Source organism: Rhinolophus sinicus, linkage group LG06, assembly GCF_036562045.2.
Source record: "Rhinolophus sinicus isolate RSC01 linkage group LG06, ASM3656204v1, whole genome shotgun sequence".
In the NCBI taxonomy this organism is placed as follows: Eukaryota; Metazoa; Chordata; class Mammalia; order Chiroptera; family Rhinolophidae; genus Rhinolophus; species Rhinolophus sinicus.
Window position 1 is genome coordinate 157,875,426 of NC_133756.1, and position 27,905 is coordinate 157,903,330.

Here is a 27,905-nt window from a genome sequence, read left to right on the forward strand (position 1 = left end):
GTTCTAAACTTGCAGGAGGCGTGGGGCATGTGGGGGAGCAGTTCCTGAGTCGTGTGAACCTATTTGATTCTGGCTGTGCCACTTGGAACACAGGACGTCATCTTCCTGAGCTCCGATGTCTTCATCTGCTAAGCAGGGCTAGAGGCATCAGGGAGGTAACACGACGCTCGGGTCCGCTTCCCCTGGCCTCAGGGAGGTGAGGCTGCCTGAGAGCTCCACTAGGTTCCCAGCTCCGGAGACATGACCTGGACTGGTGGAGGGCGGTGGGAGCTGGAAGTGGGGCGAGGCACTTGCAGACTACTGTGTTGAATTCTACCTCTCTATGAAAAGTGGAGAGTAATCGTTTGATTGTCAGACACAACAGTTGTCCTCAGGAAGCTGTCTTATCAAGGATTTCCTGTTCATTTCTCAAAAGCCATGGTCTGATGTGAGGAGGACCGAGGAAAGGGCTCTTTTAGGCTCTGACTTTGGAAGCCTCTGCTGAGCCTCCCCCAGGGCCTCCTTACAGCCTGCCCAGGGCCCCTGGGATAGCCTCACATCTCTTCTCTGAAAACAGACTCCATCTAATTCTCCGCTACCATCCCTTTTCTGTTCAGCTAGGGGTGCACAGACCTTTTTTAAAAAAAACTCTAGGCCCAGTTTTCCTCTGCACAAAGTGTTGCTTTGTAAGTCTATTCTAGACACAAATAGAACAAAGACCAGGCAGAAGGACTTGGTGCCAGTCAGGAAACGGGAGAAGACTGGCAATTACCATGTTGAGATACTTCGGTGGGGTGTGGGGGGGGCGAATGAAAACATTTTTATTCGCTGTCAGCATTTCCCCCTTCCCTCCCGCATTTTCTTAATTTTGAAAATTTGCAAACATACAGAAATGTTGAAAGAATAAATGAACACCAGTATATCCTCAACCAAATTCACTACTCTTAACATTTTGTCACATTTGCACTCTCCCTCTACACGTATGCATTTTTCTTTCGCCAAATCATATGAAAATAAGTTGTATCATTATACCACTTCTTCCCTCAATTCTTCACCATCTTCTAAGAAGTGGCACATTCTCTAATATAATCACACTACCTTAGTCACATTTAAGAAAATTCATAGTAATTCTTTAATATGATCCAGTCCACATTCAAATTTTCTTATTCAAGCCAAAAAAAATGTCTTGTATAACTGCTGAGGTTTTCCCTCTCCAAAAGGGAGCCTTTCAACTTGAACATTGCAGTTTTTATACCTTTTTAAAAATCTCTGTTTCAGTCTCTTTTAATCTAGACATTAAACACGCACAGGCACACGCCCTCACTGTTTTTCCTGATTGTTTCTCATGGTGTCATTTTGTGACCGGAGAAGACCCTTCTTGGTGCGGTGTCCAAGTTCTTGGCGTCTCGAGCAAAGAATTGAACGAGACACAGAAATACAGTGATGAGAGAGCAGTTTATTAGAAGTGAAAGTACACTCCAAAGAGATAGGAGCGGGCCTGAGCACAAAGGAGTGACTCAAAAGGTGCAGAGTGCCGAGAGGACTTGTAGTTTTGGTTTCCCTCTCCTCTAGAGTGGGCTACTCCTCTCTAATTGTGGGGCTGCTTGGTTGATACTTGTGATTGACAATGGCTAATGGTTATGGTAAACAAAGGAAAGTTTGGGCTGAGAGGAGAGGGCCTTTGGGCGGTTATTTTCCACAGGCCAGGTTGGACATGCAAGAACATTACCTGATGTATCCAGGCATCTCAGAGACCCAATTCCTGTCTCTAACTGCCTGCCTTATGCCCTCCTTGAGGGACGTGATCCCCATAAATCTCTTTGGGAGGTTGAGGGACAGGACATCTCCTCTTCTGTATCTGCTTCCTGCTGAATGTGGCCGTTGTCCCTACCTATTGGGGATTCAAGGGACCCGCGCCCTATTTGATCTTAGATGCGGGGAAGAGGTCTCAAGACCCTCCTGGAGGACCATGTTGACCTCTGTGGTCGGGATGTACTGGAAGTCTTTGTGGGGCATTACTTGTATCCTAACAGCCCCTAGATGAGAAGAGGTAGATTTTAGTTAATAAAAAGTGTTGGCCCAAGAAGCAGTACTCAAAGTTATTGACACAGGGTGACTGCATGATGAAAAATTTGTTTAACTTCACGGAGCCTGCGGCCTTTCTTCTTCTTTAACTGGTCATTAAATTATTATTCACCCTGGAGCAAGGCTTGGAAAGAACACTGTGCTACAATGACTATAATCAACAAGCATAAATCACAAGCTTTAGGGTAATTATCCAAAGCAGGGGGTAGGAGACGTCTATGACTCAGGTTAAAAACAATCTATTATTTATGATTAAGAAACTGATTTGAAAAATGATTACAACCTGGGGCTAGGGAGCTAAGATGCTAGGGAAAAAGAGACTTAAAGTTTTTATTGTGAGGGGGCTCTGTCGTATCAATTTGCTTTTCCTCTGTCCTAACAATGTCTCAAAGTTGGTTTGATACAGGCTAAACATTGTTTACCACTGGGACATCATACTGTAGCCCATCGGGACCTGGTGCCAGCTCATCTCCAGCAGAGATGCTGTATTTATTATGAAATAATTGATGTAATACACATAATACATGTAGAAAGAAACTGGAAGGCAATACGCTAAACTATTAGCAATGGTGGTCACTCTCTGGGTATTTATTTTCCTCTTTGTTCTTCCATATATTTTCTAAATTTGCCGAAACTATACACTTAACTTTAAAATCAAAAAAAGATCAAAACAAATTACTTTTTTAATTTTTTAGAAGCAATATGGAAATGTTAGAGAAAGTTTGTAAAGTAATGAAAATAACGCAAGCCATAATGCCACCACCTTACTATTAATAGTCTAGAACCATTCATAAGATTTTTTTCATAATTTTCGTAATTACTTTCATATTTTTTCAAATTATGAAAAAACTTTTTTCAGAAATGCTTTTTACCTAATTCTGCATTTGTTTTTGGTTGAACATGATCTCCTAAGCACAGTTTCCATGCCCTGGTAGTCTCCAGCCTTGTTCCTTTCGTTGATTGCCAAGTGCCAGTGTGGTGGGTGGTACACTTTGCCAGGTCCCAGGGACCCAGCAGAGGAGCCCACAAAGGCGCAAGTCCTTTCCGGGCCCTGCCCAGTCCGCTGCCCAGGCTGCAACCGCGCGGTGCATCTCCCTGGAGGGGTGCATTTTTCTGATTTGCCCAGAGGCAGCCGGAACATCCACACACACACCTTTGGCGAGCTCAGCGGTTCCTTGTCAGGCAAAGACGCAGGTGGCACCACCGTGGGAGCCATGCACTGAGGGATCTGCCCGGAGATGAGGGCTGAGAGAGCATTTGGGCCGCTCGTGGCAGGCCCTGATGGTGCCCAAGTGGGAGGCACACAGAGTTTCTGCTGATGAGCCCTGCCCTCCGTGGGCCAAGGCGCAGGCTGAGGTCGAGGTCACCAAGTCTCCACCTCCCCGTCTGCTTCCCAGGATGCCTTCCGCGCCTTCCACCGTGACCAGGATTTCGTGCGCAAGTTCCTGAAGCCCCTGCTGGTCGGCGAACTGGCCCCAGAGGAGCCCAGCCAGGACCGAGGCAAGAACGTGAGTCAGACACAGACCCCACCAAGAAATGAGGGAAGGGTTTCCGGGAAGAGGGTTCACCTCTCCGAGGCAGAGCGTGCAGGGGGAACTATCACCTGGGGTCAGGGAGGACTCAACCTTTACAGCCAGCCTCACCCCTTGCTGCCAACTTGGGCTGGCCTCCCACTTGAAGTAATTCATTCCCAGCCTGTCCACCTCTGAGGCCTTGCCAGAGTCAGGCCGGGCAAGGGTCATCCCCTCTTGTCCAGTTCCCCCACTGTTATGTCTCCTTCCTAGGGAGATCAAGGCCATTTCTTGTTTCCTCCAGAGGTCAACCTCCCCTCCCACTGGATCTCCACATCTGCCCCTCCTCTTGCTGTTCTCTCCAAGGCTGATGAGGAGATTGCCTTTATTCCTCCTTCACCTGGGGATCCATCTTCCACCCTCTTCCAGGCAGGCAGCTTCTCTCTCCCCACCACACCACACCACACCCCGCGCCGTCCTTCAGGTTTCCCCTTCCTGACCCTGCTTCTCCAGCTCCCACCCATTCCCCCTTTTCACTGCTACTTAAGTGGTTGATAGGAACTCTTCAGATTCTTTACTGATCACCCACGCTCCCAGATCTGGCTTCCTCCACCCACATGCCACCCTGTCCGCCTTTCAAAGTCCCTGTGTCCCAGTAGATACCTTCAGCCCCTGCTCTCCACGTCCTTCCCCCTCCTGCCCTGCTCCTGCCTCCCAGCTTCCTTCTTTTTCCCAGCAGTGCCCTCGTTTCCCCACAGTCATCCTTGACTCTGCCTCCATCTCCCCTGCCCCCCCAGTCCTCCTGTCTCCTTCCCTGAGCTCTCAGATGCAGGAACTCCGTCTGGCACCATTTTGTGTCTCCCCCACCTCAACCCCCTCAAGGCCCAATAGGCTGCCAAGAACAAGTGCTACCGTGTTAGGTGGTAGAAAAATGCAAGCTTCTCTGTGTGTGTGGTAAAATAGACATAATATAATGTGTACGATTTTAACCACTATTAGGTGTGTGGTTCAGTAGCACTAAGGACATTCACGATGTTGTGCACCCACCACCACCGCCCACTGCCAGAACTTTTTCATCACCCCAAACATTACTCGCCCCATTAAACATAACAAGCCCCATTAAACACAACTCGCCATCCTCTCTCCCCTCAGCCCACGGTAAACACTATTCTACTTTCTGTCTATAAATTTGCCTATTGTGTGTACCTCTGATAAGTGGAATTGTAGAGTATTAGTCCGTTTATGTCGGGCTTAATTGCACTGAGCATACTGTGTGTCTTCAAGGTTCATCCATGTTGTAGCACGTGTCAAAATGTCCTTTTTTAAGGCTGAATAACATTCCATTGTCTGGCTACACCACATTTTATTTAGACATTTGGGTTGTTTCCACCTTTTTCCTATAGTGAATAGTGCTGCTATGGACACGGGTGTGTAAAAGGCAAGCTTTTGAGTTGAATGCTTTCTCTGCCACTTACCTGGCTGTGGACAAACACACAGTCCCCAGGGCTGTGCCAGGCCCAGGCAGGCATGTGGTAATGACAGCGGTCATGGTGCACGGTGGCTGGGTGGCTGACGCCTTCCCTGGTGGCTTGCTCCACAGTCCCAGATCATCGAGGACTTCCGGGCCCTCAGGAAGACCGCCGAGGACATGAACCTGTTCAAGAGTAACCACCTGTTCTTCCTCCTTCACCTGGCCCATATCATCGTCATGGAGAGCATCGCATGGTTCACCATGTTTTACTTTGGCAATGGCTGGATTCCGACCATCATCACGGCCTTTGTTCTTGCTACTTCTCAGGTGAGGCGTGACACCCTCACCTGTCACTTGAAGCCCCCAACTCCCCCAGCTGGCAGAAGCCTGCATGGTGCGTGTGTGCTGATGCTATAAAAGCGTCTGTGGCCCTCTCTCCCCAGGCCCAAGCTGGATGGTTGCAACATGATTATGGCCACCTGTCTGTCTACAAGAAGTCCACGTGGAACCACCTCGTCCACAAGTTCGTCATTGGCCACTTAAAGGTAAGTGTCAGCAGCCCTGGGCATCCGTCCTATCAGTTAGGGCATGGTGCAGTGCCATCTCACTTTACCCTAAGACTAGGTCTTCTCTCAGGTCAGTGTCTGGGCTGAGCTGCGAGCCTTTCAAGTGCTCCACTTCTCTGACCTTCTGAACCCTCTCTCCACATCTCATTAGACACACAAAACCAGTGTGCTAGTTATGAAAACAGGCACCCGTCTCCTTTGTCTATTGACTCAATTGATTGCATTGTTTGCTCCTTATCTAAGAGCTTATCTAATAAATTTCCTTTTAGTTTTATGGCTAGTACAGAAGCAGTTTATCTTGATGAATGCGTCTCTTGCTGGGTAATGTGAGCTGTTTAATACATCGTGTTGCTCTTGTTTTTCCTGGGGTGCCAAGAAGCACAAAGCAAGATCTGAAGTAACTAGCCTTAGTCTACGTCTTCTTGTGGTTATATGTATCCTCCCCTCCCATCACGTGTCATTTACACTTTTAGCTTTATTTTAACCATTCTGTTATATGAGTCATTTATCATAAGCCATCTCAGATATACATTCGGTTATGAAAAGGAGAGACCGTCATCAGGGAAATCTTTAGATAAGGGACATCACACAATGTAATGATCAGCTGAGCCCAAGCATAAGAGTTGTTTACAAATCAGAAGGGAAGGCACTTCTACTCACCGTCCTACACATGAAGAGGCCAACCCAGAGGAGCGTCCCATGTTTCCTACAACTCAGCAAGTTCGTGAAACAAGCTGGACTTGCCACGGACCTTGTGTGATCTGATAGGTGTTATCTCCTTGGTCCTGAAAATAAGTCCTAGCCCTCTCTGTCTCTGAAACAGATCGTCCTCTGGCACAGCCCTTTCCCAATAGCCCCAGCGGCTTCCTAAGAAAAGCTGCATCCTGAAGACTCCACCCTTCCCACCCTGGCCTGGGAAGAGCTTTGTGTCTGGGATAACTTATCCCCCTGTGACCCAGATGCACCGAGCCCTGGGCTTGCAAGTTCCAGATCTGGTTGGAAGTGAACTACCATTGAACTAGTCACCAGTTCCACAGCAAGCCGTTGGCCTGGCATTGAGCCTGAAGTGGTCTGAAAATCTGGTTTCTTTCCAGAATTTCAGGGTTGAAAGGGTGCATATAGTAGAGTGCTTTGTTTCATTTTATGTGCTTTTTCTGTTGGATAAAACCCTCCTCAGTATTGGAAAGTAACATTTTATTCCCAACTCATGTTATCCCCACTCACTTAACAAAGGTGGGCTGTGTCTTGTTTCCAGATTCTGGGCAGGAGCCAGGAGGGCCTTCCTTGCCTGGTGTCCCCACGTCCTTGAAGGGCCCTGGAGCATGTCTCCTGTGTCACATGGAAGCCAAGGCCAGGCAGAGGACTGGCCTCCATGTACAACTCTGGCTTATGAAGTCGGAATTCTGGAATGACAGGAAGTCAGAGTCCCTGGGCTTGGACACTGCAGGAGGTCAGGGACATGGCTTCCACTCAGGGCTGCCAGCTGTGTCCTTCATGCTGTGTCTAGGCCAGTGGCATGGCCCCGTGGCTCACCCGGGGGTGCCTCAGCATGAGGGTGATCACAGCTTGCCTGAAATCGCCTGGCACTTGGTGGCAGCTATAGACAAGTAGGTCCATCTGTTCCTCTGGTCCCTTTGCTGGGACAAAAAGGCTGGCTGCCGGGAGGTCCTCAAGTTCCATGTCAACTTGGATGTTCTAGCACAAGCTGGTGAGGACAGCGAACAGGGTACAGGGAGCCGTGAGGGGATGGGACCCACTTCTTACCGTCAGCCTACACTGCTGTAGGATCCCAGGTGTGAACTTCCCCTTTTCCTTCAGCCCATGTCACTTCCGGTGGACATTTCTTCCAGAGGGTGATCTTGTACAAAGACAGTTCTGAGCAGTCGCTCCTCTGCTTAAAACCCTTTTAATCGTTCAGCACTGCACTGAGGAAAAAATGCAAACTGTAAGGCCTGACGCCATCTAGGCTCTGCATGTGGAGATGGAAACGTGGAAACCCACCACCCTTTTTACAACCTCATCTCGGGCCACCAGGGCCAGGACGAGGGTAAGGCAAGGGAGACACTCACCTAGGGCGCAAAATTTAACCAAAAAGACTCAGTTAACTGAGATAAACAACATTTTAATGCAATATTTTTTGAAAAATCAAAATTAATGGTAAAAAAAATCCACAACGAACAAAATATCAACATTTTAAATAAAGATCAGGACTGTGCTGAGCCATGCTGGAACCCGAAGCAAAAGGAAAAATGTGCGCCCTATATACATGTTTGTGTGCTCTTTTCTTAACGGTTGATTTTTTGCCCCCAGATAATTAAAGTAGTGGAAAAGTATTAAAAAACTGGAAAGTCGGTGTATTAAAAATCCCAACATTAAGTTTAAATATATTATTCATACCAAAGTAGAATTTATTATTTTGCTTCAGTTTAATTGAAAATAATTTAAGATTGTCACTTGGTTGAGAGAAACCGTCACACTTAGCAGTTCTCTCAACTGACAATGAGATGAACCAAAAAGTAGATTTTGAAAATATTGTTGATGAGTTTGCATCCATTCAAACCAGGTTGCACATTGTTTCTTTTCCCTCAGACTCTGATGTTGTTCAGCCCAGCTCTGCTGGCCACAGTCCTGGGTGTCTGGCTGAGAGGCCTTCCTCTGGCTTCTGGAACAGTATACTCTCCCCTTCCCTCCAACCCCAAGGCCATCACCTAGGCTCTTTCCCTCTGTTAGAAAAGCAACCCTCACTTGGCCTGGCCCCCTCCTGCCCAGCCTACAGACCAGGTGCAATCCTTCTGAGCGGTCTCCGAAACTTCTCCAGGCTCACTGGCCCCAACTCAGTGTGGTGTGGGGCCCGACTCCCTCACTAGAATCGCCTCTCCTTCCCCACTTCATCTCCAGGGAAGGCAGCATTGGCACCACATTCTGAGAACACAGGGGCTGGGTCATTGTTCTAGGGCCCGAAGAGCTTCACAGTGCCCAGGAAGGAGTGTTCGTGAAGGGTGAGAAGGGCTTTGCCTGGCAAAGAAGAATGGAAGAGAATCACAGCTAAGGAATGGCATGATCAAAAAATGTTTTGTCCTTCCATCCCATCCAAGTGCAGGGACTGCCCCCCTCATGGACTCTCATCCCCGTCATGTTTACAGCCCATCTTTGTTTTCTCCAGTTATTCCTTCAACAGACAGCTCTTGATTGGTGTATTCAAAACATCACGCTTACTCATAACGTGCCTCGCCCTTGCATTTCTTTGTGTCAGAGACACTTCAATTTCATTCTTCCCAGGAATTTGGTTTCTTTTGGCTAGAAAGGCTTATGCGTCATCCGATGCCTTAATCCTCTAAACTCACTCTTGACACTTGGTTTTGCTCTGATGGTTTTCAGGCCTGCCTGCTCATTGGGCCTAAAGTCAGCACAAAGGCCACAGCTGCTCACAGCTATTCCGCCCATGGCTCGTAGTGTCCAGAGAACATGTTAGTGCCAAAAGCATGTTCCAAGTCAAATATTTATTTTAGCAGTTAAGCCTTTTTGTAGGTGGCCAGATCCGTGGCCAAAGCATTGATTGATCCAACAACAGTTCACCAGTAAAGTCTTGATTCTGAAGAGCCAGGAGACTCTTATTTCTTTCTGTGCATTATGGGGCAACTTTGTGGAGGGATGTGTCCTCAAAATGTAATTTCTGGGGAGACAGAAATTAGTGGCCTGGAAATTAATAACTCACGTAATGCTTCTTGTCGCCTAGCATCATAACACTTACATGTTAGAACTAGGAAGCTCTTACCTATGCTTAGCGATTGTTTATTCAGTCTTCCCTATAGCCTTCTCAGCATGATGTAACTGTTTTTTGTTTCTTTGTTTGTTTTTTAATTTATTTATTTACTCCCTTCTTCAGCCTCCCCCCACCTCTCCGGTTCAAGCCCTTGTTTCTCAGTCTAGTTGTGTAGGACACAGCTCCCTGGCCCATGCTGGTGTTATGAGCCTTGCGCTCCCACGGCTGAGGCAGTTGGTCGGCCACGCACGGTGGCTCACGGCAGCCCATGCAGACCTCCAGCTGCTCACGGGCTGCCCAGCACCAGGGAGAGCCGTTGTTCACAATCTTCGCTGTAAAGGGCGCAGCTCACTGGCCCATGTGGGAATTGAACTGATGACCTCGGCGTTAGGAGCACGGCGCTCCAACCACCTGAGTCATTGGGCCGGCCCTGTGATGTCACTGTTCTTATCCCTTAGTACATAGCGTGTCTGCCTGTTGGGCTGTCGCTTGCAAACGACTCCATGAGCCCTTGTTTGTTTAAAAGAGATTTATTGAGCTATAATTCACATACTATACAGTTCTCCCATTTAAAGTGTGTAAGCCGATGACTTATGAATATATTCAGATTTATGAAACCATCATCACAATTAATTTGGGGACATCTTCATCACCCCAAAAGAAGCCCCACACCTCTTAGCCATCACCTCTCGACACCCTTATCCTTCCCACCACCACCCCTGCCCCTATCCTTAGGCAGCCACTGCTCTTTCTGTCTCTAGATTTCCCTATTCTAAACATTTCATATGAATAGAATCATGTGACATGTGGTCCTTTGAGACTGGCTTCTTTCCCTTAACATGAAGTTTTCAAGGTCCATCCATGTTGTGACACGTGTCAGTACTTCATTCCTTTTAAGGCATGACCAGACAGCCTTCCATTGAATGGACCTATCACAGTTTACTTATCCATTTATCAGCTGATGGATATTTTGAATGTTTCCACGTTTTAGTTCTTTTGAATAATGCTGCTGGGAACATTCATGTACAAGGTTTTGTGTGGCCACGTGTTCATTCCTCTTGGGTATACACCAAGACCACTTCTTACTGTCCCTGAAGGCTCTTCTTATACAACATGGGCACATAGGAGCTGTGCAGAGACCCACACACGCATGGAGGCCCAGACCTGGTGTTGGTGGAGTGCAGAGACCACCCCATGCGGTGCGTTGCCAGCACTCCTCACCCACTGTCACCATCTTACGATTGGGGACACAGACCCAAAGGGATGGAGTGATTTGGCTCCACTCAGAAGTCCTGGCCACAGGGGCTGAGCAGCATTCTGGACTCAGTACTGGCAGGGCCACATTTTTTCATGGGCTGAGACCTTGTGTGTAACGGAGAAGTCAGCCCTGAGTGTTGGAGGTGCTAAGAACTGGTCCTGAGCAGGACCAGTCACAGGTGAGCTCAGGTCTCCTCAGCTGACTGCACTGCTCACCCCCACTTCTTCCCCCACAGGGAGCCTCCGCCAACTGGTGGAACCACCGTCACTTCCAGCATCACGCCAAGCCCAACATCTTCCAGAAGGATCCTGACGTGAACATGCTGCACGTGTTTGTCCTGGGCGAATGGCAGCCCATCGAGGTACGAGGGGACCGTGTTTACATGGGAACCTCCCCTGGCGCCCTCAATTATTGAAGCTGAAATTTCTATGGAATGGCCTCCCATGTCAGTACTGGGCGCAGCTCTTTATCAGAGTGTTAGATGCCTTCCTCCCTCCCACTGGCCGGGAAAAAGCATTTCCTGGCTTGTTTCTTCCCAGAGGAGAAAGAAATCTGGTTCCAGCTGGCGGGAAAGCACAATTCCAGGACTCAAGCTTGGTCCCCAAAGGCCAGCTCAAGGAAAGGTTATTTGGAAATTCACAGTCCTCGACACTCGTCATGGTCTGGTCCAACCTGCTTCACTAATGGATGACAAAGTGAGGCTTAGCGGCAGGAGGGGATGTGTTCAGGGTCATAGCTAGTGGTCAGTCTAGGATGAAGGGCCCAGATCTGACAGCTAGCCACACGGCCTTATTTTCATATTAGTACATTTTTATCATAAATATAGAACATACCTGTTATAAGCATTTAAATGGCACAGAAATATACAAAATTTAAAAGTCTCCTGTTATCTCCACCATCCCCCCTTTGGCCCAACTGTCTTGCAACTGAGGGTGACCACTGTTGACAACGTGCTGTATATTTTCTGTGTGTATAAACATGCATAGATCTGTTATGCAAATGCAAAAATTAAAACGCAGGTATGCAACTTGCCGCCTCACCAAACAGGGACCTCCTTCCAAGTTGAGTCCAAATCCATCGGCCTCTGCCTGGGGCTGTCCAGGGCTCTGCTGGATTTTCATACCGTAATGTAACCCACGCTATTTTATAAGACCGGAAACTTGGTGTTGCTAATTCTTAATTTTCTTTTAGTAAAAACACCCCCGATGCATATGAAGAATGTCTTCATTTAAAGTGGAGCCTCTTTGTGACACCATTTTCCAAAAACAAAAAAAATCTATATGTGCTTTGCTTTCTGGAAATCCTCTGATGATGTAAACCAAAGTTGAGAAGGTCCCTGTTGCTTTCTTGCAGACCTTAGCATCACAGAGTGGGGCACAGAACAGAGGTTCAGTGAGCCTTCACCAAGCAAGGCACATGCACCTCAGTAAGGAGCAGTGTCATGAATTTCGTCGTGTTCCCAGCAGTGTTGACATCCAAGGCTTGGAACAAGGAGAGGAGAGAGTCTGTCTGCTCCCCCAGTTCTGCTTTGTACCCCCTCTCTCCTGTTTTATGTCCACCCAAGAGAGTATGTGAGCAGAAACATGGGTTTTCTGTGACATTGTCAATTCAGAGGAAATTAGCCAAAACTTAGAAGCATGGCGTCTTTGGCCAGGCTGGCATTTTTTTCTCGCTTGTGTTGTTCTTCTAGGAAAGTTTGCTAGTTTTGACTGGAGGTTCTCGATAGTGGACCTGATTAACTTGGGGCCTTCTGATAAGTGAAGACAAAGGCTTCCCTTTCTGGGTGAGGCTTCATGTTGTAGAGCTGTTGGCTGTCCTGACAATTAGTCTCTGTGTCCCTAACAACAAGATCTAGTCTCACCAGTAATGCTGGCAAGAAGGCGTCTGCTTTCTGAGTGCTGGCCAGTGAAACCTCTTCCAACAGCTCCTCTCTCTAGACACTTCTCGAATGCTGGCTTTGGGGCATAAGATGAGTAGAAGGTTTGGGGGATGTGGTAATCCAGTTGCCAATAGCATTTGAAAAACCACGGCCAGGGCCACTGTGCTCTGTGAAATCCTCTGTCACATTCATGGGGGAAAAGGCCAGCTGTTACCGGGTTCCTGGTTGAGCTGTGCCCCAGTGTCCACAGAACTATTCTGCCCTGGAAGGGACTCTGGTGACAGTGGGTCTGATGGCACTTGTCCCATGCCAGGCCCACAGACGACACCAGGGCCACCCACCTGGCCCTGGCCAACCAGGCTTCAGGTCTTGAGCCAGACTCCAGCCTCCGAACAAGGAGGCCAGTGCCTGTGTCTCTGAGCACAGATAAACAAACCAGCCCAGCCAGGCGGCTCCAAAGGACTGCTCAGCACGCAGAGATAAAGCAGGGGTCTCAGCAGTAAAGCCCCCCTCTCCTAGTTAGTTTCCTGGCTTCCAGAAGCGTTTTTTTATTTGTTTTATGTACAAGATGTATTCATCTTTATCTTCAGTGTTTTATAGTTTCACTTTCAAATGTTTAACTTTTGCCGAATGGGATTTGGCTGAGACAGTGTTCTACCTTCACATACCTGCTTCTGAAGCCCAGAGCCCCATCTGGGCTGTGTGTTCCAGTGCCCGGTCTGGGACACTGTCGGGGTGACTGGGACGTCACACCAATTCATCCTTGGCACTTAATAACTCACTATAAGCTTGTAGTGGACTGACTTTCCTCTTCTAGAGAGAAGTCACATCTTTATATTCAGCCTTTCCATCCAGGAATAAGGTGTCTTTCTTCATGTACTGATGTCTCCTTTTATATTTCTTGGACTTTTCTTTATGTCTCCTGGATATTTCTTTTTCAATTTAATCCTAGATATTTTCTATTTTTGTCACTGTGATGGTGCTTTCTCTGGTGGTCAGGAAAGCTCTTGATAGTTGGCTTGTTATCTGATGTCCTCTTATGCGTCTCTGTGGTTCTAGTTTCTTTTCAGTTGATTCGCTTAAGTTTCCTGGGTAGACAATCATATCCTTGAAAATAATGAAAATGTAGTCTCTTTCTAATAGCTCCACACTTAGTTCTGGTTTGGTTTTTATGGCCTTACGGGAGCTTCCAGAACAGTATTAAATAGCAGTGCTATCAGCAGTCTGGTAGTCCTTTTTCTCTGGCCACATCTTAGAGGGTAAACGGTGAGGCCATTATCCCTGTAGCACTGTAAGTGGGCTCTCAGAGCTGTAAGTGTTTCTGCCTCCCTGCCTAAGATGCTGCTTTTCCACCCATTAGGGATGCCCTCTCCACCCCTTCACCTGTCTACCACTGACCCTCCAGCCTTCTTGCTTCCTCCTTCGTGAACAGGCCACAGCGACAAGTCTTCCCTTGGAAGGACCATAGCCCTCCTCTCAGGACCCATGGACTGGGGTCTGGGGTCTTGCTAGTCTGCGCATGCCTGATGTGGCCGCGTTGCTCATTCTGTGAGTGAGTTTGTAGGTTCCCAGAGGCTGTGGCTGGGCTTTGCGACAGCTCCCCTCCCCCACTCTGAACAGACAAGGGAGGCCCTTGTCCTTCCTCAGACATTTTGTTCCAAAGCTGAAAAGTCCCCTGCACATGCCCCTGGTATCCAAGCCCATAATCCAAGCCTGGCCTTGTGTCCATGGAGAGGCTGAGCATAGGAGGGCCAGCCCGGCCGGGGCGAAAGGTTGTGGGCCTCCGGGAAGCCAGGCTACCCGTGCTTGCGGTGCCCCCCCTCCCTATGCCCCTGGCCTGCATCTCCTGTTAGCCTCAACTTGAGAACTTGTGAAAGCAAGCCCTGTGTGCCACCATCGCCTCCTTGGGATCTGGGTACAACCAGCCATCCATAGCTCGCCTGAGTGAAAGCACACTCTGTCCTCCCCGCACCTCCCCTCTCACAGCACCCCCCACCCAAGCCTTCTCCCTGTGTGTGTGGTGAGGACTCTCCTGGAGGAGAAGAGATGGGGTTAGGGGGTCCCAGTGGGGAGCAGGGCAGACTCGTGCTTAGTGAATCCATGGGCCTGGCAGTGCTGAGGGCTGCATGTAGTCCTTGCTTAACTGTGAGGCAAGAGCCATCTACAAACCCATTTTATACATGGAACAACTAAGGCTGAGAGAAATGAAATAACTTGCTCAAGGTTATAGCAAGAAAAGGCAGCGCCACCATCCAAACTCAGGCTGTCTGGCTCTGAGGCAGTGTTCACGGATCCTTTGGGACCCTGCCCACGGCCACCACCTGGTGGACACTAGGGAAATGTGTTTGTTGGATCTCTCCAGATTTCTGGTGAAGTAAGAAGCCAGAAGTCCTCCCCTCAGCTTGGAAACATTCTAAACTACCTCTCCTATCCCTGCCCTGCGCCCTTGACTGACAGGCTGGGTGTTAGCAAAGAACTGAGCATGTGCAGCTGAGAGCCAAAAAGGCAGCCCCTTTCTGGTTTTCAGAGGAAAACTAGTGCTGTGGGTTGGCCATCCCCTGACAGATGGCCTTGCATTTGCCCTAACTCAAGATGGGGACAGATGTACAGTGTCATTTAGGTGTGTTGCCACACACAGGCGCACATGTAACCGTGACTAACCTTCCCTTCACACTCCCTAAGTACTTGATATCCACTTCATCCTCTGGTCCCTCAGCAACCCTGGGAAGTATCCATCATGCCTCCACTTGACTAGTAAGGAACCCAAAGCTCCTGGCTGGGGCGGGGGTGGGCATGGGGGTGAAACAATTTGCTCAAATAACAGATTCTTTCCAAATCTCTACCCTGGGCCTCCGAAGCCTAGGAACCTCAGGGGCTAATGGAGAGGCCTGCCCCTGCCCAGGGCAGAGACCCATCAGCCCCCCCACAGGTCAGTCTGGAGCATTGAAGGGACCTACATGGGAGCCAGCAGTGGTCACAGGCCTGGGGCAGCTGGGGGAGTGTCAGCTCCTGTAATCTCTATTACCCACCCGCCCCCTAAGGGTCACCACAAATCAATGAAAACAGTGTGCTTCTGTGCAAATGCAGCCTCAAAACAATTCCCCAGTGCCCCCCTGCCAGCAGTTTGGTCACCTAAGTACTGCTGTAGGGGCCCTCTGGTCTCTGCCAACCTGCCTGGGCTCATGCAACCTTAGTGTATAGAGCCTGACTAACCCGGAGAGGGACCTTTGAGCCTGGGGTCGTCCCCTGGGGTGACCTGTGGGGCAGAGATGTGGTGGGCAGGGCTCTTGTCCAGGCCTGCAGAAGCCTGCACACAAAGGCCAGGCCTGGGCGCCTGTTTCCTGGCTTCTGTAGGAGATAAGAACAGGAACCATGGGCCTGTTCTGTGGGCCACATGCTCCCCAGAACCCCGGGCAGCTTCATTCTCCCCCAGACTGGCCACTCAGGGAGCACACCCCCAGTGCTACCCCCCCCCCCCAACCTCTGCTGAGAAATCATCCCAGGCTGCCTCTGAGGCCTCCCTGGCTGGGACCTCTCCGAGGCCGGCTTCAGTCCTGGCCTTAATAACAGTCTTCAAGCAAATGGACAGACTTTCTGGGGATGAGTGAGACCCCTGCCAAGGCGCAGGAGGCCACATGGAACTAAGGGATTGATTGATTCTGGTGGTGCTTCAGCCGGTGTGTAGTGACCATGGCTGCTGGCACAAGGACAGGCTGGGCTTTGTTCCCCCCCAGGTCCCCTCCTTTCAGGAGACTGCGGACCCTCCCTGTGAGTTTGACGATAACTTCCCTCTGTGTTCTCACCTAGAGAACGGGACATTGGCCTGGACAGCATCTAGGCTCTCTCCATGGACCTCGCTTTGACTTCCTAGCAATAAGTGGGAATGAACATGGTTGGAGGAGGGTGGTTCTGGCCCCTGGGCTGGGGGGCACAGGGAACGGCTGAGGGGCAGTGTCCAGGGGTCGGCACCTGGTTTTTATGCCCATGTTCTTTTTCATTGATTCTTCTTAACAACCAGTGATGGGGATGCCAGATGGGGTTCAGACGGGCAGAGTGACCTGTGCAGGGTCTCGGCCCTCACCAGGGCTCCCCACACAGCCCCCAGCATGGCCACTGTGCAAGCAGCATCTTTTGGTCTCAGTCTTCAAGGAGCAGGGTGGGCTGGTGGTCCTCAGGGAGCTGGGCTTTAGAATTAAAGGGCTTCTGGGGCCCCCTATGGAGCTGTGGTTCCCCCACTGGCTCACGCTCAGTGTTGCCTGAGCAGCTTTGTACACTGAAGATGCCCGGGCCCCAGAACTGGCCCCTCTCAGAGTATCAGGGCATCAGGCTGCCCAGGGGGTGCAGGCTCCCATGGGGAGGGAACCGGTGCCTGCGAGGAGTGATTAGCTTTTGGAAAGTGCAGGGGGCTCCAAGGAGATAGACACTCCCCGCCTGGTGGACTTTTAACAAATCCCCAGGCCTTTATCTGGATTATTTTGGTCACTGCAGGCTCCGGGGAGCTCCCCAGGGTGACCCAACAGCTTTCTCGCTCCCAAAGGGGTGGAGACGGGCTTAGCTGCTCCCTCTGGGTGCCTGTGCCCCCTTGTGAGTTGGTTAGTTGTGCATTCGCATAACAAACATTTATCTAGTGCCTGTCACATGGGCTCTGAGTCACCTTTCTTAGGTCCAGACCCCTGCTGGGCCTACTTCTCACGTGGTCTTGGGCAGTGACTTGACCTGAGCCTCAGCTTCACAAATGCCGGCTCCTGGGCTCGAGGAGGAGGGCAGGAGTTGAGGCCTGCACGCAGCACGGGGCTGCCACGCTCAGCCAGAGCTGAGGAAAGGTTGGCCACTGTTAGCTGGAGCAGCCGGGAGCCCAGAGGCTCAGAAGGACCCAGTCTCAGGAGGCCCGGGGTGCAGATTGACAGGAGAGGGACAGAGGCCCCCTGAGCACGAGGGAGGGATGGTGGCTGTGGAGTGGGTGGGGGAGTGTGTGGGAGGCTGGGCCCCAAAAGGTGCCGGGTGCTCACAGTCTCTGTTCTCTCCTCAGTACGGCAAGAAGAAGCTGAAATACCTGCCCTACAACCACCAGCACGAGTACTTCTTCCTGAGTGAGTGCTAAGGTGCCCCACAACCTCACCCCAGACCCCCGCACACCAGAGCAGCCATTTATCCTCCTCCCAGCTGACACCCTTTTCAGACTCAGAAAGGGACACTAAACCTATTAGAAAAGGAGCGGCCAAAGCAGCCGCCCTGTCCAGACCCCTCCTGGCTCATCATAGTGACGGGGTACAGAGGCGCAGAGACTCAAACACATGCGCTGTGATCCTTGGGTGGGGGCTGGACTGGGGATGCTGCCTGCTCTCAGCCCCCTCGGGGGGCACCAGGGCCCCTGCCGCCTCTGCCTGTGAGCCACAGAGCTGGGCACCCCGCTCAGTGTCCTGACTGTGGCTCCTCCCCCCCTTCCAGCCTGGATGGGGCGGGGGGAGAGGGCGCCTGCTAAGCACCTCTGCTCTCTCCCCTGCAGTCGGGCCGCCGCTGCTTATCCCCATGTACTTCCAGTACCAGATCATCATGACCATGATTGTTCGCAAAGACTGGGTGGTGAGTCAAGGGGCGCCCCTGGCCCAGGGGTGTGGGAAAGAGGACCGGGGTGGGGGCCTGCACCGTGTCCCCACATGTCTCTATGGGACCCCAGGCATCTCCTCTGGGGGTGCCTTGTCACTCTCAGGTAGGGACCTGCTCTGAGGCTGCCAGGACCCGGGAGCTCATTGCACCCCACTCCTAAAGATCCCTGAAGAACGCACACACACAGGGAGTCCACTTGTGAGACTGCACCTGCCGTTGCAGAACCCACTCAGAAAGTTCCCAAAGGCAACATGATATGAGCCAAAGTTGGCCCACTCAGCCGTGACTCTGTTCTAGACATTGTGGCCCCTAAGACTCGTGAACTAGGTCACACAGCACTTAATGCTTGGTAAATGGAGAGCAGCCTGGTGGTGGCTGAGATGACAGGTGTGTTAGTTTGCTACGGCTGCATAATAAAGTACCATAGACTGAGTGTCAGTTCTGTGAACAACAGAATTGTCTTGTCTCACAGTCTAGGGACTAGAAGTCCAAGTGGAGGTGTGGCTGGGGTTGGTCCTCCTGAGGCTGTGAGGCAGCGTCTGGTCTGGGCCTCTCTCCTTGTCTTGTGGACGGCCGCCACCTTTTCCGCGTGTCGCTTCACATCGTCTTCCCTGAGTGTGTGTCTGTGTCCCAATTTCCACTTTTTATATGGACGCTGGTCATAGTGGATTAGGGCCCACCCTAATGACCTCATCTTAACGAATTACATCTGCTGCGACCCTGTCTCCAAATAAGGTCACATTGTGAGGACCTGGGGGTTAGGACTGCAACATGCATTTTAGGGGACACAGCCCAGCGTATAACACCAGGCTGGGAGGAATCTCCAGATACTTCCCCCCAAAGACAGAAAGGGACCCCGGAGAGGGGCTGATCGTATGACTGGTGCGAGGCCATCCTTGGCTTTCTGTAGATGTGTAGGGATGATTCTGCCTAAGAGGATAATGTTGCCACGAGGGAATGACCTGGATGGAGCAGCCACCGTAGGCAGAGCCTGCTCTGGGACAGTGAACTTGGTAGTTATTGCTGGTCGTTTGTGTTTAACCCAGTTTCATAAATGAAGATATTGAGACTCTGAGACTTTGGGACTTGCCCAAGGAGTGGGTCAGGCTCTGGAACCCAGGCCTCCTCATGCCACACCCTGGACCTTCTCCGCCATACTTCAGCCACCAGTCCCTCTCAGAGAACAATACCTTGTATTTGTATAGCATTTTAAGGGCCTTGAAGCACTTATCTTACGTCCTGTCTTTGAAAGTACTGGTAAAGGGGCCATTGTGCCAGGGGCTGAGAGGCCAGGTGGTTGGGGAGGAGGTGTGACTCTCGCAGTCTTTGCCAGCCCTGAGCTGGTACAACCTGTATGACTCACTTCTAGGACATGCTTTTTCCCCAAAGTGAGCATTTCGTCAGTACTTCGACTGTATTCCAGGAACAGTCAAGCGCTGCCACCTACGTTAGGTCATTTAACCCTGGTTCACCAACAAGGCAGGAACGGGCTGAGGGACGGAGTTTTTGAATCAGTTGAGTGGTAGGAATTTGAACTCACGTCTGCTCCTACGGTGACTGCTGTTTGAACTTTTGCATGGGGCTCACCTGGGCCCTGCAGGGAGTCGTGGCTGAAAAGGAATGTGAGCCCTCTGTGCTGGGTCAGGTTGCTGCCGGGAGTATTTTGATCTGCTTTTCTGGCAGATGACTCTTGACATGAATATTTAATCTTTTTCTCCTGTGTTTGTTCCCGAAGGAACAAAGCAATTAAACAGGGACAGTGGGAAAGGAAACCAGACTAGTACCTGAACGGGAACAGATGGCAGAGCCAGGGAAATTTGATAGGGCCACTCAGGCCTTTTAGGAGCCTCCTGGCAGCGTGGGGAGCCCAGAGTTCAGGCTGGGTGGGAAGGCCGGGCCTCCTGACTGCTCCTAGACTTGGCACCCCCCTCAGGGGCCCATGACCACGTGGGTAGAGACATGCCCTGTGCAGTGATCTTCTGATTGACAGCAAGCTGAGGTGTGACCTGGGGCAGTGGTCCTCAACAGGCACAATTGTGGGCCTTTTAGCAATATCTGGAGACATTTTTGATTGTCACAACTCTGGGAGAAGGGACAGAGTGCTACTGGCATCTAGTGGGCATCTAGCCAGGGACACAGCTAAACATCCTACCATGCACAGGACAGCCCCCCACAACTAAGAATTATCTAGCCCCAAATACCACCCGTGTGGAGCTTAAGAAACCCTGGACTGCAGAAGAGGGGTGGATGCACTCTGAGAGCGTCAAGGAGGGAGGCTTTTACAGCTCTGCCAGCGCTGCCAGCGGCACATCCGGGAGACGCCCCTCAGGCCTCACCTTGCAGGGAGTCCGCTGTATCTGACACCACTACCTGCTCCCTCCTGCAATTCTCCCTGTCGGCCTCCAAGTCCCCTCTGCTGGTTCTCCTCCCCCTCTCTGTTTCCCTATATCTCCATCACGCCCCCCAAAACCAGTGGGCCCTTGGTCACAGATGACTCTGCACAAAAACAAATCTGTACGCATACATCCTCATTAATATACATGTACTCACCACTGTACTACATGCACACGTAAAAGAAGTGAAAATGAACGTGATGAAAAGTAGGAGCAGAACTCACGACATCTGCTCCCTCACCCCCTTGAAGAGCACATTGGTCCCGAGGTCTTGCCCTGAGCCCACAGCTGGCCCTTCAGACTCTTCCTTCTCCAGCCCCTTCCCAGCTGCTCCTGTCCCTTTTTTCTGTTCACCTGATGGCACCGACGCTGGGGAACAGCCTAGATTCCTCATGACCAAGTAGTCCCCAAATGCAACTGCCTCTGCCTCCCAGATAGTTCCGGAATCTGTCACCTGCTCATGAGTGCTGTGGGTCCTGGTTGGGGCCTCCATCATTTCAGGCCCAAGTTACTGAAAATAACCCAATCTCTGCATCTCCAGTTGGCAGAGATCTAGATATGACCGTGTTCTGTCGTTTCAAACTCAGTGGTTCTCCACGGCCCGTGAGGTGGAGAGAGGTCCGTCTCCCCAGGCAGACGTGACCTGGCTGTGGTCTCCCCCCTCCACCTCGAGCACTTGTACTGGAGAAGATGAGACATAATCTGTATGTAAACAATAGCGCAGCACACACCCTCGGCAGTCTCACCTGTCTGGGCTTTCTTTGTATCCTTGCCTCTTCGTGAATGTCCTTCCTTCTGTTCTTTGCTTGGCTGACTTGTGGTGTATGCCAGCCCAGCTCAGGCACCACGCCCTAATGGAGGCCTTCCCGAAATCCCAGGGTCACGATGGGTACACGAGGGAGAGCAGGAGACCAATACGAGGCTCCTGCTGTGGTCCAGCTGAGGCCCTTGGACTCGGGACCCCACGTTCCCATCGTTCCCGTAACTGTCCTGTTCCATGTAATATTGCAGGAACCTCCTTATGAGTCTGGCTTTCCAGACACAGGCTTCTGAACGGCCTCCTTTTGCTCCCATCACCTGACTCAGCCCCTAACACAGAGAAGGCATTCACTGAATGTTTGTGGAGCTTAACTGCACAGAGCTGGGTTGAAGGATGAGTTTGCTGAGCAGATAAGGGGAGAAGGAGCCTCCAGGCAGATGCAGCCCGGACACAGACTGCAACAAATCAGCACAACCTGGCCGGGCGCACGTAGGTCGGGAGACTGGCTGCAGATGAGGGCAGGTCAGTGGGCAAGCATGTGAAGGGCTCGTGTGTCCTGCCCAGGGACTGGCTTTTATCCTTTGTCCCCTGGCGGCGGAGGAGGTCAGTGATGGCGTTGAAGATGGTGGTGGCGTGGTCCAGTTTGCATGTTAGGAAGATCTCTGGTGGCAAAGTGGTACAGGGGCCTGACTGGAGTCTTTAGAGCTGGTACTATGGGCTCTCTTATTGTTGCAATACACTTCCAAGCCATGTGGAACCTCGGGGGGAGGTTCTCTTCCCTGTCCTGCAGATGGGGTAACTGAGGCACAGCTAAGTAAATCTCCTGCAGCTGCACAGAGCCACTGGTGGGGCTGGAATTCGTGAGGCAGCCTGACCTGGAGGGGGAAGGGGGCGGGGCTCCAGCTACTGCACGAGATTTCCTGGCAGAGGAAAGAGTCAGTGCAAAGGCCCTGAGGTGGCTGGGGAGAGGTGTTCTCAATCCCTCATAGCTCTGTGGGCTACTCTGGGTAGGGTGGGAGGCTTAGCAGGAGAGAGATGCGGTCTGCTTGGTGTTAAGAAGGTCCCTCTTGTTGCCCTGTGTGCGTGAGGGACAGCAGGCGACCAATGAGAGGCTCCTGTTGTGGTCCACCTGAGGCATTGGACTTGGGTGGCAGAGAAGAGCTGGAGGGCCTGCCGGTGAGGCTGCCATGGAGGGTGGAACAGCAGGGGCAGCGTGATGAGCCACTTGCCAAAGAAGTGAGAGAAGATGCGCTCAGGACCCTGTTATCGCCCCTGGAAGTGAGAGAAGTGAGAGAAGACGCACTAACTCAGGACCGTGTTATCGTGAGGGGCAGGAAGGGAGAGTGGAGCAAAGAGGGGGCAGGAGGAGAATCGGGTGGGGGAAGAGGCCCAGCAGTGTCAGAGGTCACTGGGAGGGCCCTGAGGTAGGGATGCACAGTGTCCCTGGCCTTGGTTGTCCCTTACTGTCATGCTAGAGTGAGCGTCGAGGAGGAAGTTCCCAGGTGCAGATGAGTACAGACAGGGCTGTCTGTGAGCCTGCAGGGTGTCAGGTAGGGGCTGCATCGTCAGAATCCCCAGGACCAAGAAATGGCTGCTGACCTCTGGCCCCTCCCCATGGCTGCCCCTCCGCTGATGTCCCTTGATCCCCACCCCTGTTTCTTTCCCTCAGAGCAGAGCACACAGCTCTCTTCCTGCTGCCAACCCCTCAGCATTTTCCTAGAAACAGACCGTCACACAAACCCTGTGTAAGCAGGCATCTGCTGCTCCGTGGGCCTGGTGCCCAACTTCTGCGAGGCCAGCTGGGGACACCTTTGCCTAGCGGGGCATGTGAGGTGCTGCGTGCACACCTGTGGTCAGGACACGGTGCCAGGGAGGGCGGGGCTGTCCCACCTCTAATTGTTTCTCTTGGCAGGACTTGGCCTGGGCCGTCAGCTACTACGCTCGTTTCTTCATCACCTACATCCCTTTCTATGGTGTCTTCGGAGCCGTCCTTTTCCTCAACGTTATCAGGTGCCTGAGCTTTGCTGGTTAATCCCTGGGCCCACGAGCACTGGTGTTGATGGGGGCTTGGAGGCAAGGGTGCCATGAGGAAAGGCCCAGAGGTCCCCCACTTCCTCTCCTGAGCCTCACGTCCTAGCACCTCAGTGTACCCCCTGCACCTGCCCTGGGCCGCATGGAGTTGGGAGGAAGGAGCTGTTCCCACCCTGGCCGGGCCCTGTGGAGAGCAAGCTGGCTGGCGCTCCAGCGCTGAGCTGCTCTCTCTCCCAGGTTCCTGGAGAGCCACTGGTTTGTGTGGGTCACGCAGATGAATCACATCGTCATGGAGATTGACCGAGAGCCCTACCGCGACTGGTTCAGCAGCCAGGTGAGGGCAACCAGAGCTGGTCACCAGGGCCCTGTGTCCACGTCCTCGGCCCCCAGAAACTTGGCTGCCCAGTGGACCCAGCACTGTGCTGGGCTTCCCTGGGGCTGCCTGTGTCTTCTGCTGGTAGGCACAGGGCTAAGCAAGAAGGGGTAGCAGGGCTCTTTGGTAGGGACCTATGGGGTATCTGGGTGGGCTGAGGACTCCGGGCAGAACAGGGTGACGTGGAGGGGAGGGGTGGCCCTGAGCTTTGGGTAAGGCTGGGCCTTATGGGAAGGAGACGAGGCCCTTCGTTCGTTTACTTCTGGCCACTCATCCCTCTTCCCCTGCACAGCTGGCAGCCACCTGCAACGTGGAACAATCCTTCTTTAACGACTGGTTCAGCGGGCACCTCAACTTCCAGATTGAGCACCAGTGAGTGCGGGTACAGGCGGTGTTGGGGGCAGGCGTGTCACATACAGTGGGAGGGAGTGGCCACCAGTCCCATCTGAGCAGGGGGCAGCATTTGGGGGCCACCTCTTCCCCCTGGTGAGAGTCCCCCACTCCCCCACCCACCCCTTAGCCCTAGAGCATGCTCCGCAACCAGCCGCACTGAGGCCAGGGTGGGGTTCCCTATGTCACACACTCATAGTGACAATCATCCCATCGTCTGTGGCTGGAGCGTTGTAGTTACAGAGAGCTTGCACCAGCATCTCCTTTGATCCTGTGAGCCTGGCAGGGCAGGGTGATTGATCCCATTTTATTGACATGGAAACGGAGACCAAGCTAAGCTAGATAGCTTGCCTGGAACTGACATAGCTGAGAGGCTGCCCCCCAGACCTCCACTACCCCGGCTGCCCTTCATCTTCACCTCACCCCTGGTTACTGTTCCTTTTTCTCTCACCGCCATCTATCTCCTCACCCCGCTCTTTCCTTTTTTTTTTATAAAAACAAGGCATTCTGTCTCTAGCCATCCAATTCCTGTCCAGTCCCCAGAGCACAAGCACACCCATCTACGAACAACCCCCCACCACGACTTGCCCCTACCCCACATGCCAGCCGCCCCAGTGGGCACACAGAGAGCTGTGGACGGGGTCTCCCTGGGCCCTGGCAGCCTCTGTGTGGGCTTTGAGAGGAGGCAGGGGCATACTCACATTGCCCCCACGCTCTCCCCAGCCTTTTCCCCACCATGCCCCGGCACAACTTCCACAAGATCGCCCCACTGGTGAAGTCTCTGTGCGCCAAGCATGGCATCCAGTACCAGGAGAAGCCGTTGCTGAGGGCCTTGCAAGACATCGTCGGGTAAGGGGCGAGCCCACAGCTGCTGGGGCCCCTTGAGGTCCTGGGGCACAGGAAGGGGACGCAGAGGCACAAAGCCAGGACTATCCATGGTGGAAATAGTGGCAATGACAAGAAAAGCCGAGCCCTGCTGGCACAGGTGCCCCCACCAGGCCACCTCCATTATTAGGATGGCCCGGCTTCTCGCTCTGGGCTGGATGAGGTCCCTCCCTTTGTCCTTCTCCAGGGGGTGTCCTGGGGAGCCCCGTGCTGGCAGCCCCTGGGCAAGGACTGAGAGGAAGCACCTATACCCCCAGCAGGGCCTCCCCAGCCCGTCCACTTGCCAGGACTCCCTGGCCCTCCTGGTCCTGACTATTCCCATCCCTTGTTCTTCCCAGGTCCTTGAAGAGGTCTGGGGATCTGTGGCTGGACGCCTACCTCCACAAATGAAGCTGCAGCCCTCGGGCCACCCATGGGGGAGGGGGAGCCGGTGGGGTTCATGGCCGAAGGGAGGGATTGGTTTTTGTTCTGAGGTGTCCATGAGGCTGGGGTACGTGCCGGCTCACAGGCCCCATCTTTGATTTTTCTCCCGTTTTTCTCCCATTTTCCCTTCACGTTGCCCTCCAATACTGTCCCTCATGGGCCCTCTGTCAGTCCCTTCCTCCAGGAGCACAGAGAGGGCTCCGTATCTGCCACCGCCCTCCACCCCTAAACATCTGCTAGACCAGCCGTCCACAGACGTACCTAGACCTCCCTTGCAGCCTGGCCTCCATCCTCCAGGCCTCACACCTCCCTGTTTCTCCCTCAGACACTCTTGGGGTCCATGGGACTGGGTCCCAGCTGGGCAAATGGCTTCCTGGCCCTGCAGGCCTGGCTCCACCCTCTGATGGCACCCATGGTCTGCCCTCTTGTAGGGAGGTGCTTTGTGCACCAGGTCCCCTTCCCACTGCTGGGATTGGTACCTGGGGCCTCCCTGCAGGTGCCACTTTTGCTAAAATTGTCCAAGCCCCGGCCCTGATTCCAGGCTCTCTTGGCCTGTAGTGCATCCAGCTCAGAACTTGGGGCCCAGGGAAATGTCCCCCTTGCCCCACTGGAGGCCTATGACCCAGGGCTTGTGCAGTTCCATCCCATCACCTTCCACCCTATTCCCACCTTCAGAGCCTGTGACCTTGGGTCCAAGGGGACAGTCCCGCAGGTGGGTGCCGCAGAGGGAAGGGCCAGGTTGGGGGGCCAGCTGACCTGTAGGTTCAGCCCCACTCCCCACCCTCATTTAGATGTTGTCCTAGTTGGGAAGCCTGAGATTCTACAGCAATTGGACCCGTCTCCAAAATGCTGTTACCTGCCAGGCAGCCATATTGGGGCTGCCATGTGCACAGGCGCTCTCCTCTCACTGTTTTCCACTCTTGTGTCTTTCACTGGTTTTTTAAACTTTTGCTACAGGATACATTCTGACGGTGGGGCTGGGCCTTGTGACAATCTGTCTTTGACCGCCTGCCCTTCCTGGACTCCCCCAGGCCCCATGGCGGGCTGAGCCAGTCTCACTCACTAGGCCAGTGTGGCCCTGATGGTCACTGTCAGGGCCACTGCTGTCAGGAGGGCAGTGGGGACAGAGAGGGCGGGAACCCCAAAGGCAGTGACCCCGAGGAGCTGGGGGATGGGTGGGACCTGAGGAGGTCCAAGTGGGAAGTGTGACGAGGAATTGGGGCTGGAAGCCAGGAGCTGAGGGGACAGAAAAGTGAGAAGGGCGGGAGGGGAGTCTGCTTCCCTGGGAGGGATTTAGAGCCACTGCGTTTGGAAGCCTAACCCACTAACCAATATTTAGCTTCCAGGGAGGTTGGGGCAGGAACAAGCTCAGAGTGGGGGCCTTTGGGAGAAGGCTTCCAGTGCCCCAGCTCTGGCAGCCAGGAGGGACCAGCATCTAGTGTGACGCACCTTTGAGGCCCTGCTGCTGAGAACACAGGCCGATGGAGCTGCTGTCCCTCCCGAGGCAGATGGATCCATAGGGAACTGATCTTAATTTTTATCATGTTGCTTCCCCAGCCCTACATTTTTTGGAAATAAAAGACGTAATTTTATTCTCACTTCCTTGATCAGCGACTGCCTTGTGCTCCTGCTTCTGCTTGGGGGTGTGGGCTGGAGGAAGGGCAGCAGCAGGAACTGGGGCCTGGGCACAGAAGGCAGCCCTTTTCCTATGACCCCGCTCTGCCCTGAGGTCACTCTACCCCATCGCCCTGCTGTCGCTGCTCATGAACTTCCTCTCCCCTTCCCTGAAGTGTGCTCCAGGCCAGGAACTTTGGACAAATGACCCAAATAAATTGGCCCATCTTTTTCTTCCTGGGGACTCAGGAGCTCATACCAACTCAACTCCAGATCATCACTGGAGTCACATGAGGCCTCCCAGAAGCTTTTTGGAGGGTGGGAAGAAGGGGCTGACACAGGCCACTTCCCTGTCACCTTCATTCCCATCTTCCCGTCTTCATCCTGGAACCAGTTATGTGCCCACAGCCTCAGGTGAATTGGCTTCTGCCGGCCTCTGCTCTGCCTGCTTCCTGGTCAGTGCACTGGTGCTGGGGTCAAAGAGAATCTCAAGCTCTGAGGAAAGCCCTGAGACGGACGCTTCCATCTATGGCCTCTGTGCCCGTGCAGTGGCTCATTTGGTCCCCACACCCTGGGGGGAGGCCTGCTTTCATCCCAGCCCAGCATCACTGACCAGTTCATAGGTAATATCACAGAAACTGGGTCCTAGGTCTATCCGACCCCCAAGCCTGGGAAGAGTCCAAAGGAATATTCCAGGGGTACTTGTACAGTTTGTCCCACCCTGGCCCCCATGCTGCTCCCTGATAACCTATCTCTGGGCTGCCTCAGTGGGCAGGTCAAGCCAGGTGTGCCAGAGAAGGGCCAAAAGGGTCAGGGTAGCCCACACCTCAGGGGCTCCCTACCTAGCCTTGTATCTTCCCCGGCTCCAAAGTATACCCTCACCCCCCTCTTGCTTGGCCTGTGAGCTCTGTGTAGTC

At 52.6% G+C, this 27,905-nt stretch overlaps 1 protein-coding gene across 1 annotated transcript in view; it reads left to right on the forward strand.

The window, feature by feature from the left end:
* The window catches only part of FADS2 (fatty acid desaturase 2), a 31,940-nt gene extending 4,959 nt beyond the window's left edge, over positions 1-26,981 (forward strand). The window contains exons 2-12 of the mRNA XM_019719044.2: positions 3,462-3,572; positions 5,176-5,373; positions 5,490-5,591; positions 10,869-10,994; positions 17,542-17,602; positions 18,019-18,095; positions 23,185-23,282; positions 23,541-23,637; positions 23,969-24,048; positions 24,790-24,915; positions 25,290-26,981. Of these exons, the coding sequence (XP_019574603.2) occupies positions 3,462-3,572; positions 5,176-5,373; positions 5,490-5,591; positions 10,869-10,994; positions 17,542-17,602; positions 18,019-18,095; positions 23,185-23,282; positions 23,541-23,637; positions 23,969-24,048; positions 24,790-24,915; positions 25,290-25,341 (1,128 nt within the window). The 3' untranslated portion in view covers positions 25,342-26,981. The remainder of the gene's footprint in view (positions 1-3,461; positions 3,573-5,175; positions 5,374-5,489; positions 5,592-10,868; positions 10,995-17,541; positions 17,603-18,018; positions 18,096-23,184; positions 23,283-23,540; positions 23,638-23,968; positions 24,049-24,789; positions 24,916-25,289) is intronic.
* Positions 26,982-27,905: the final 924 nt, after the last annotated feature.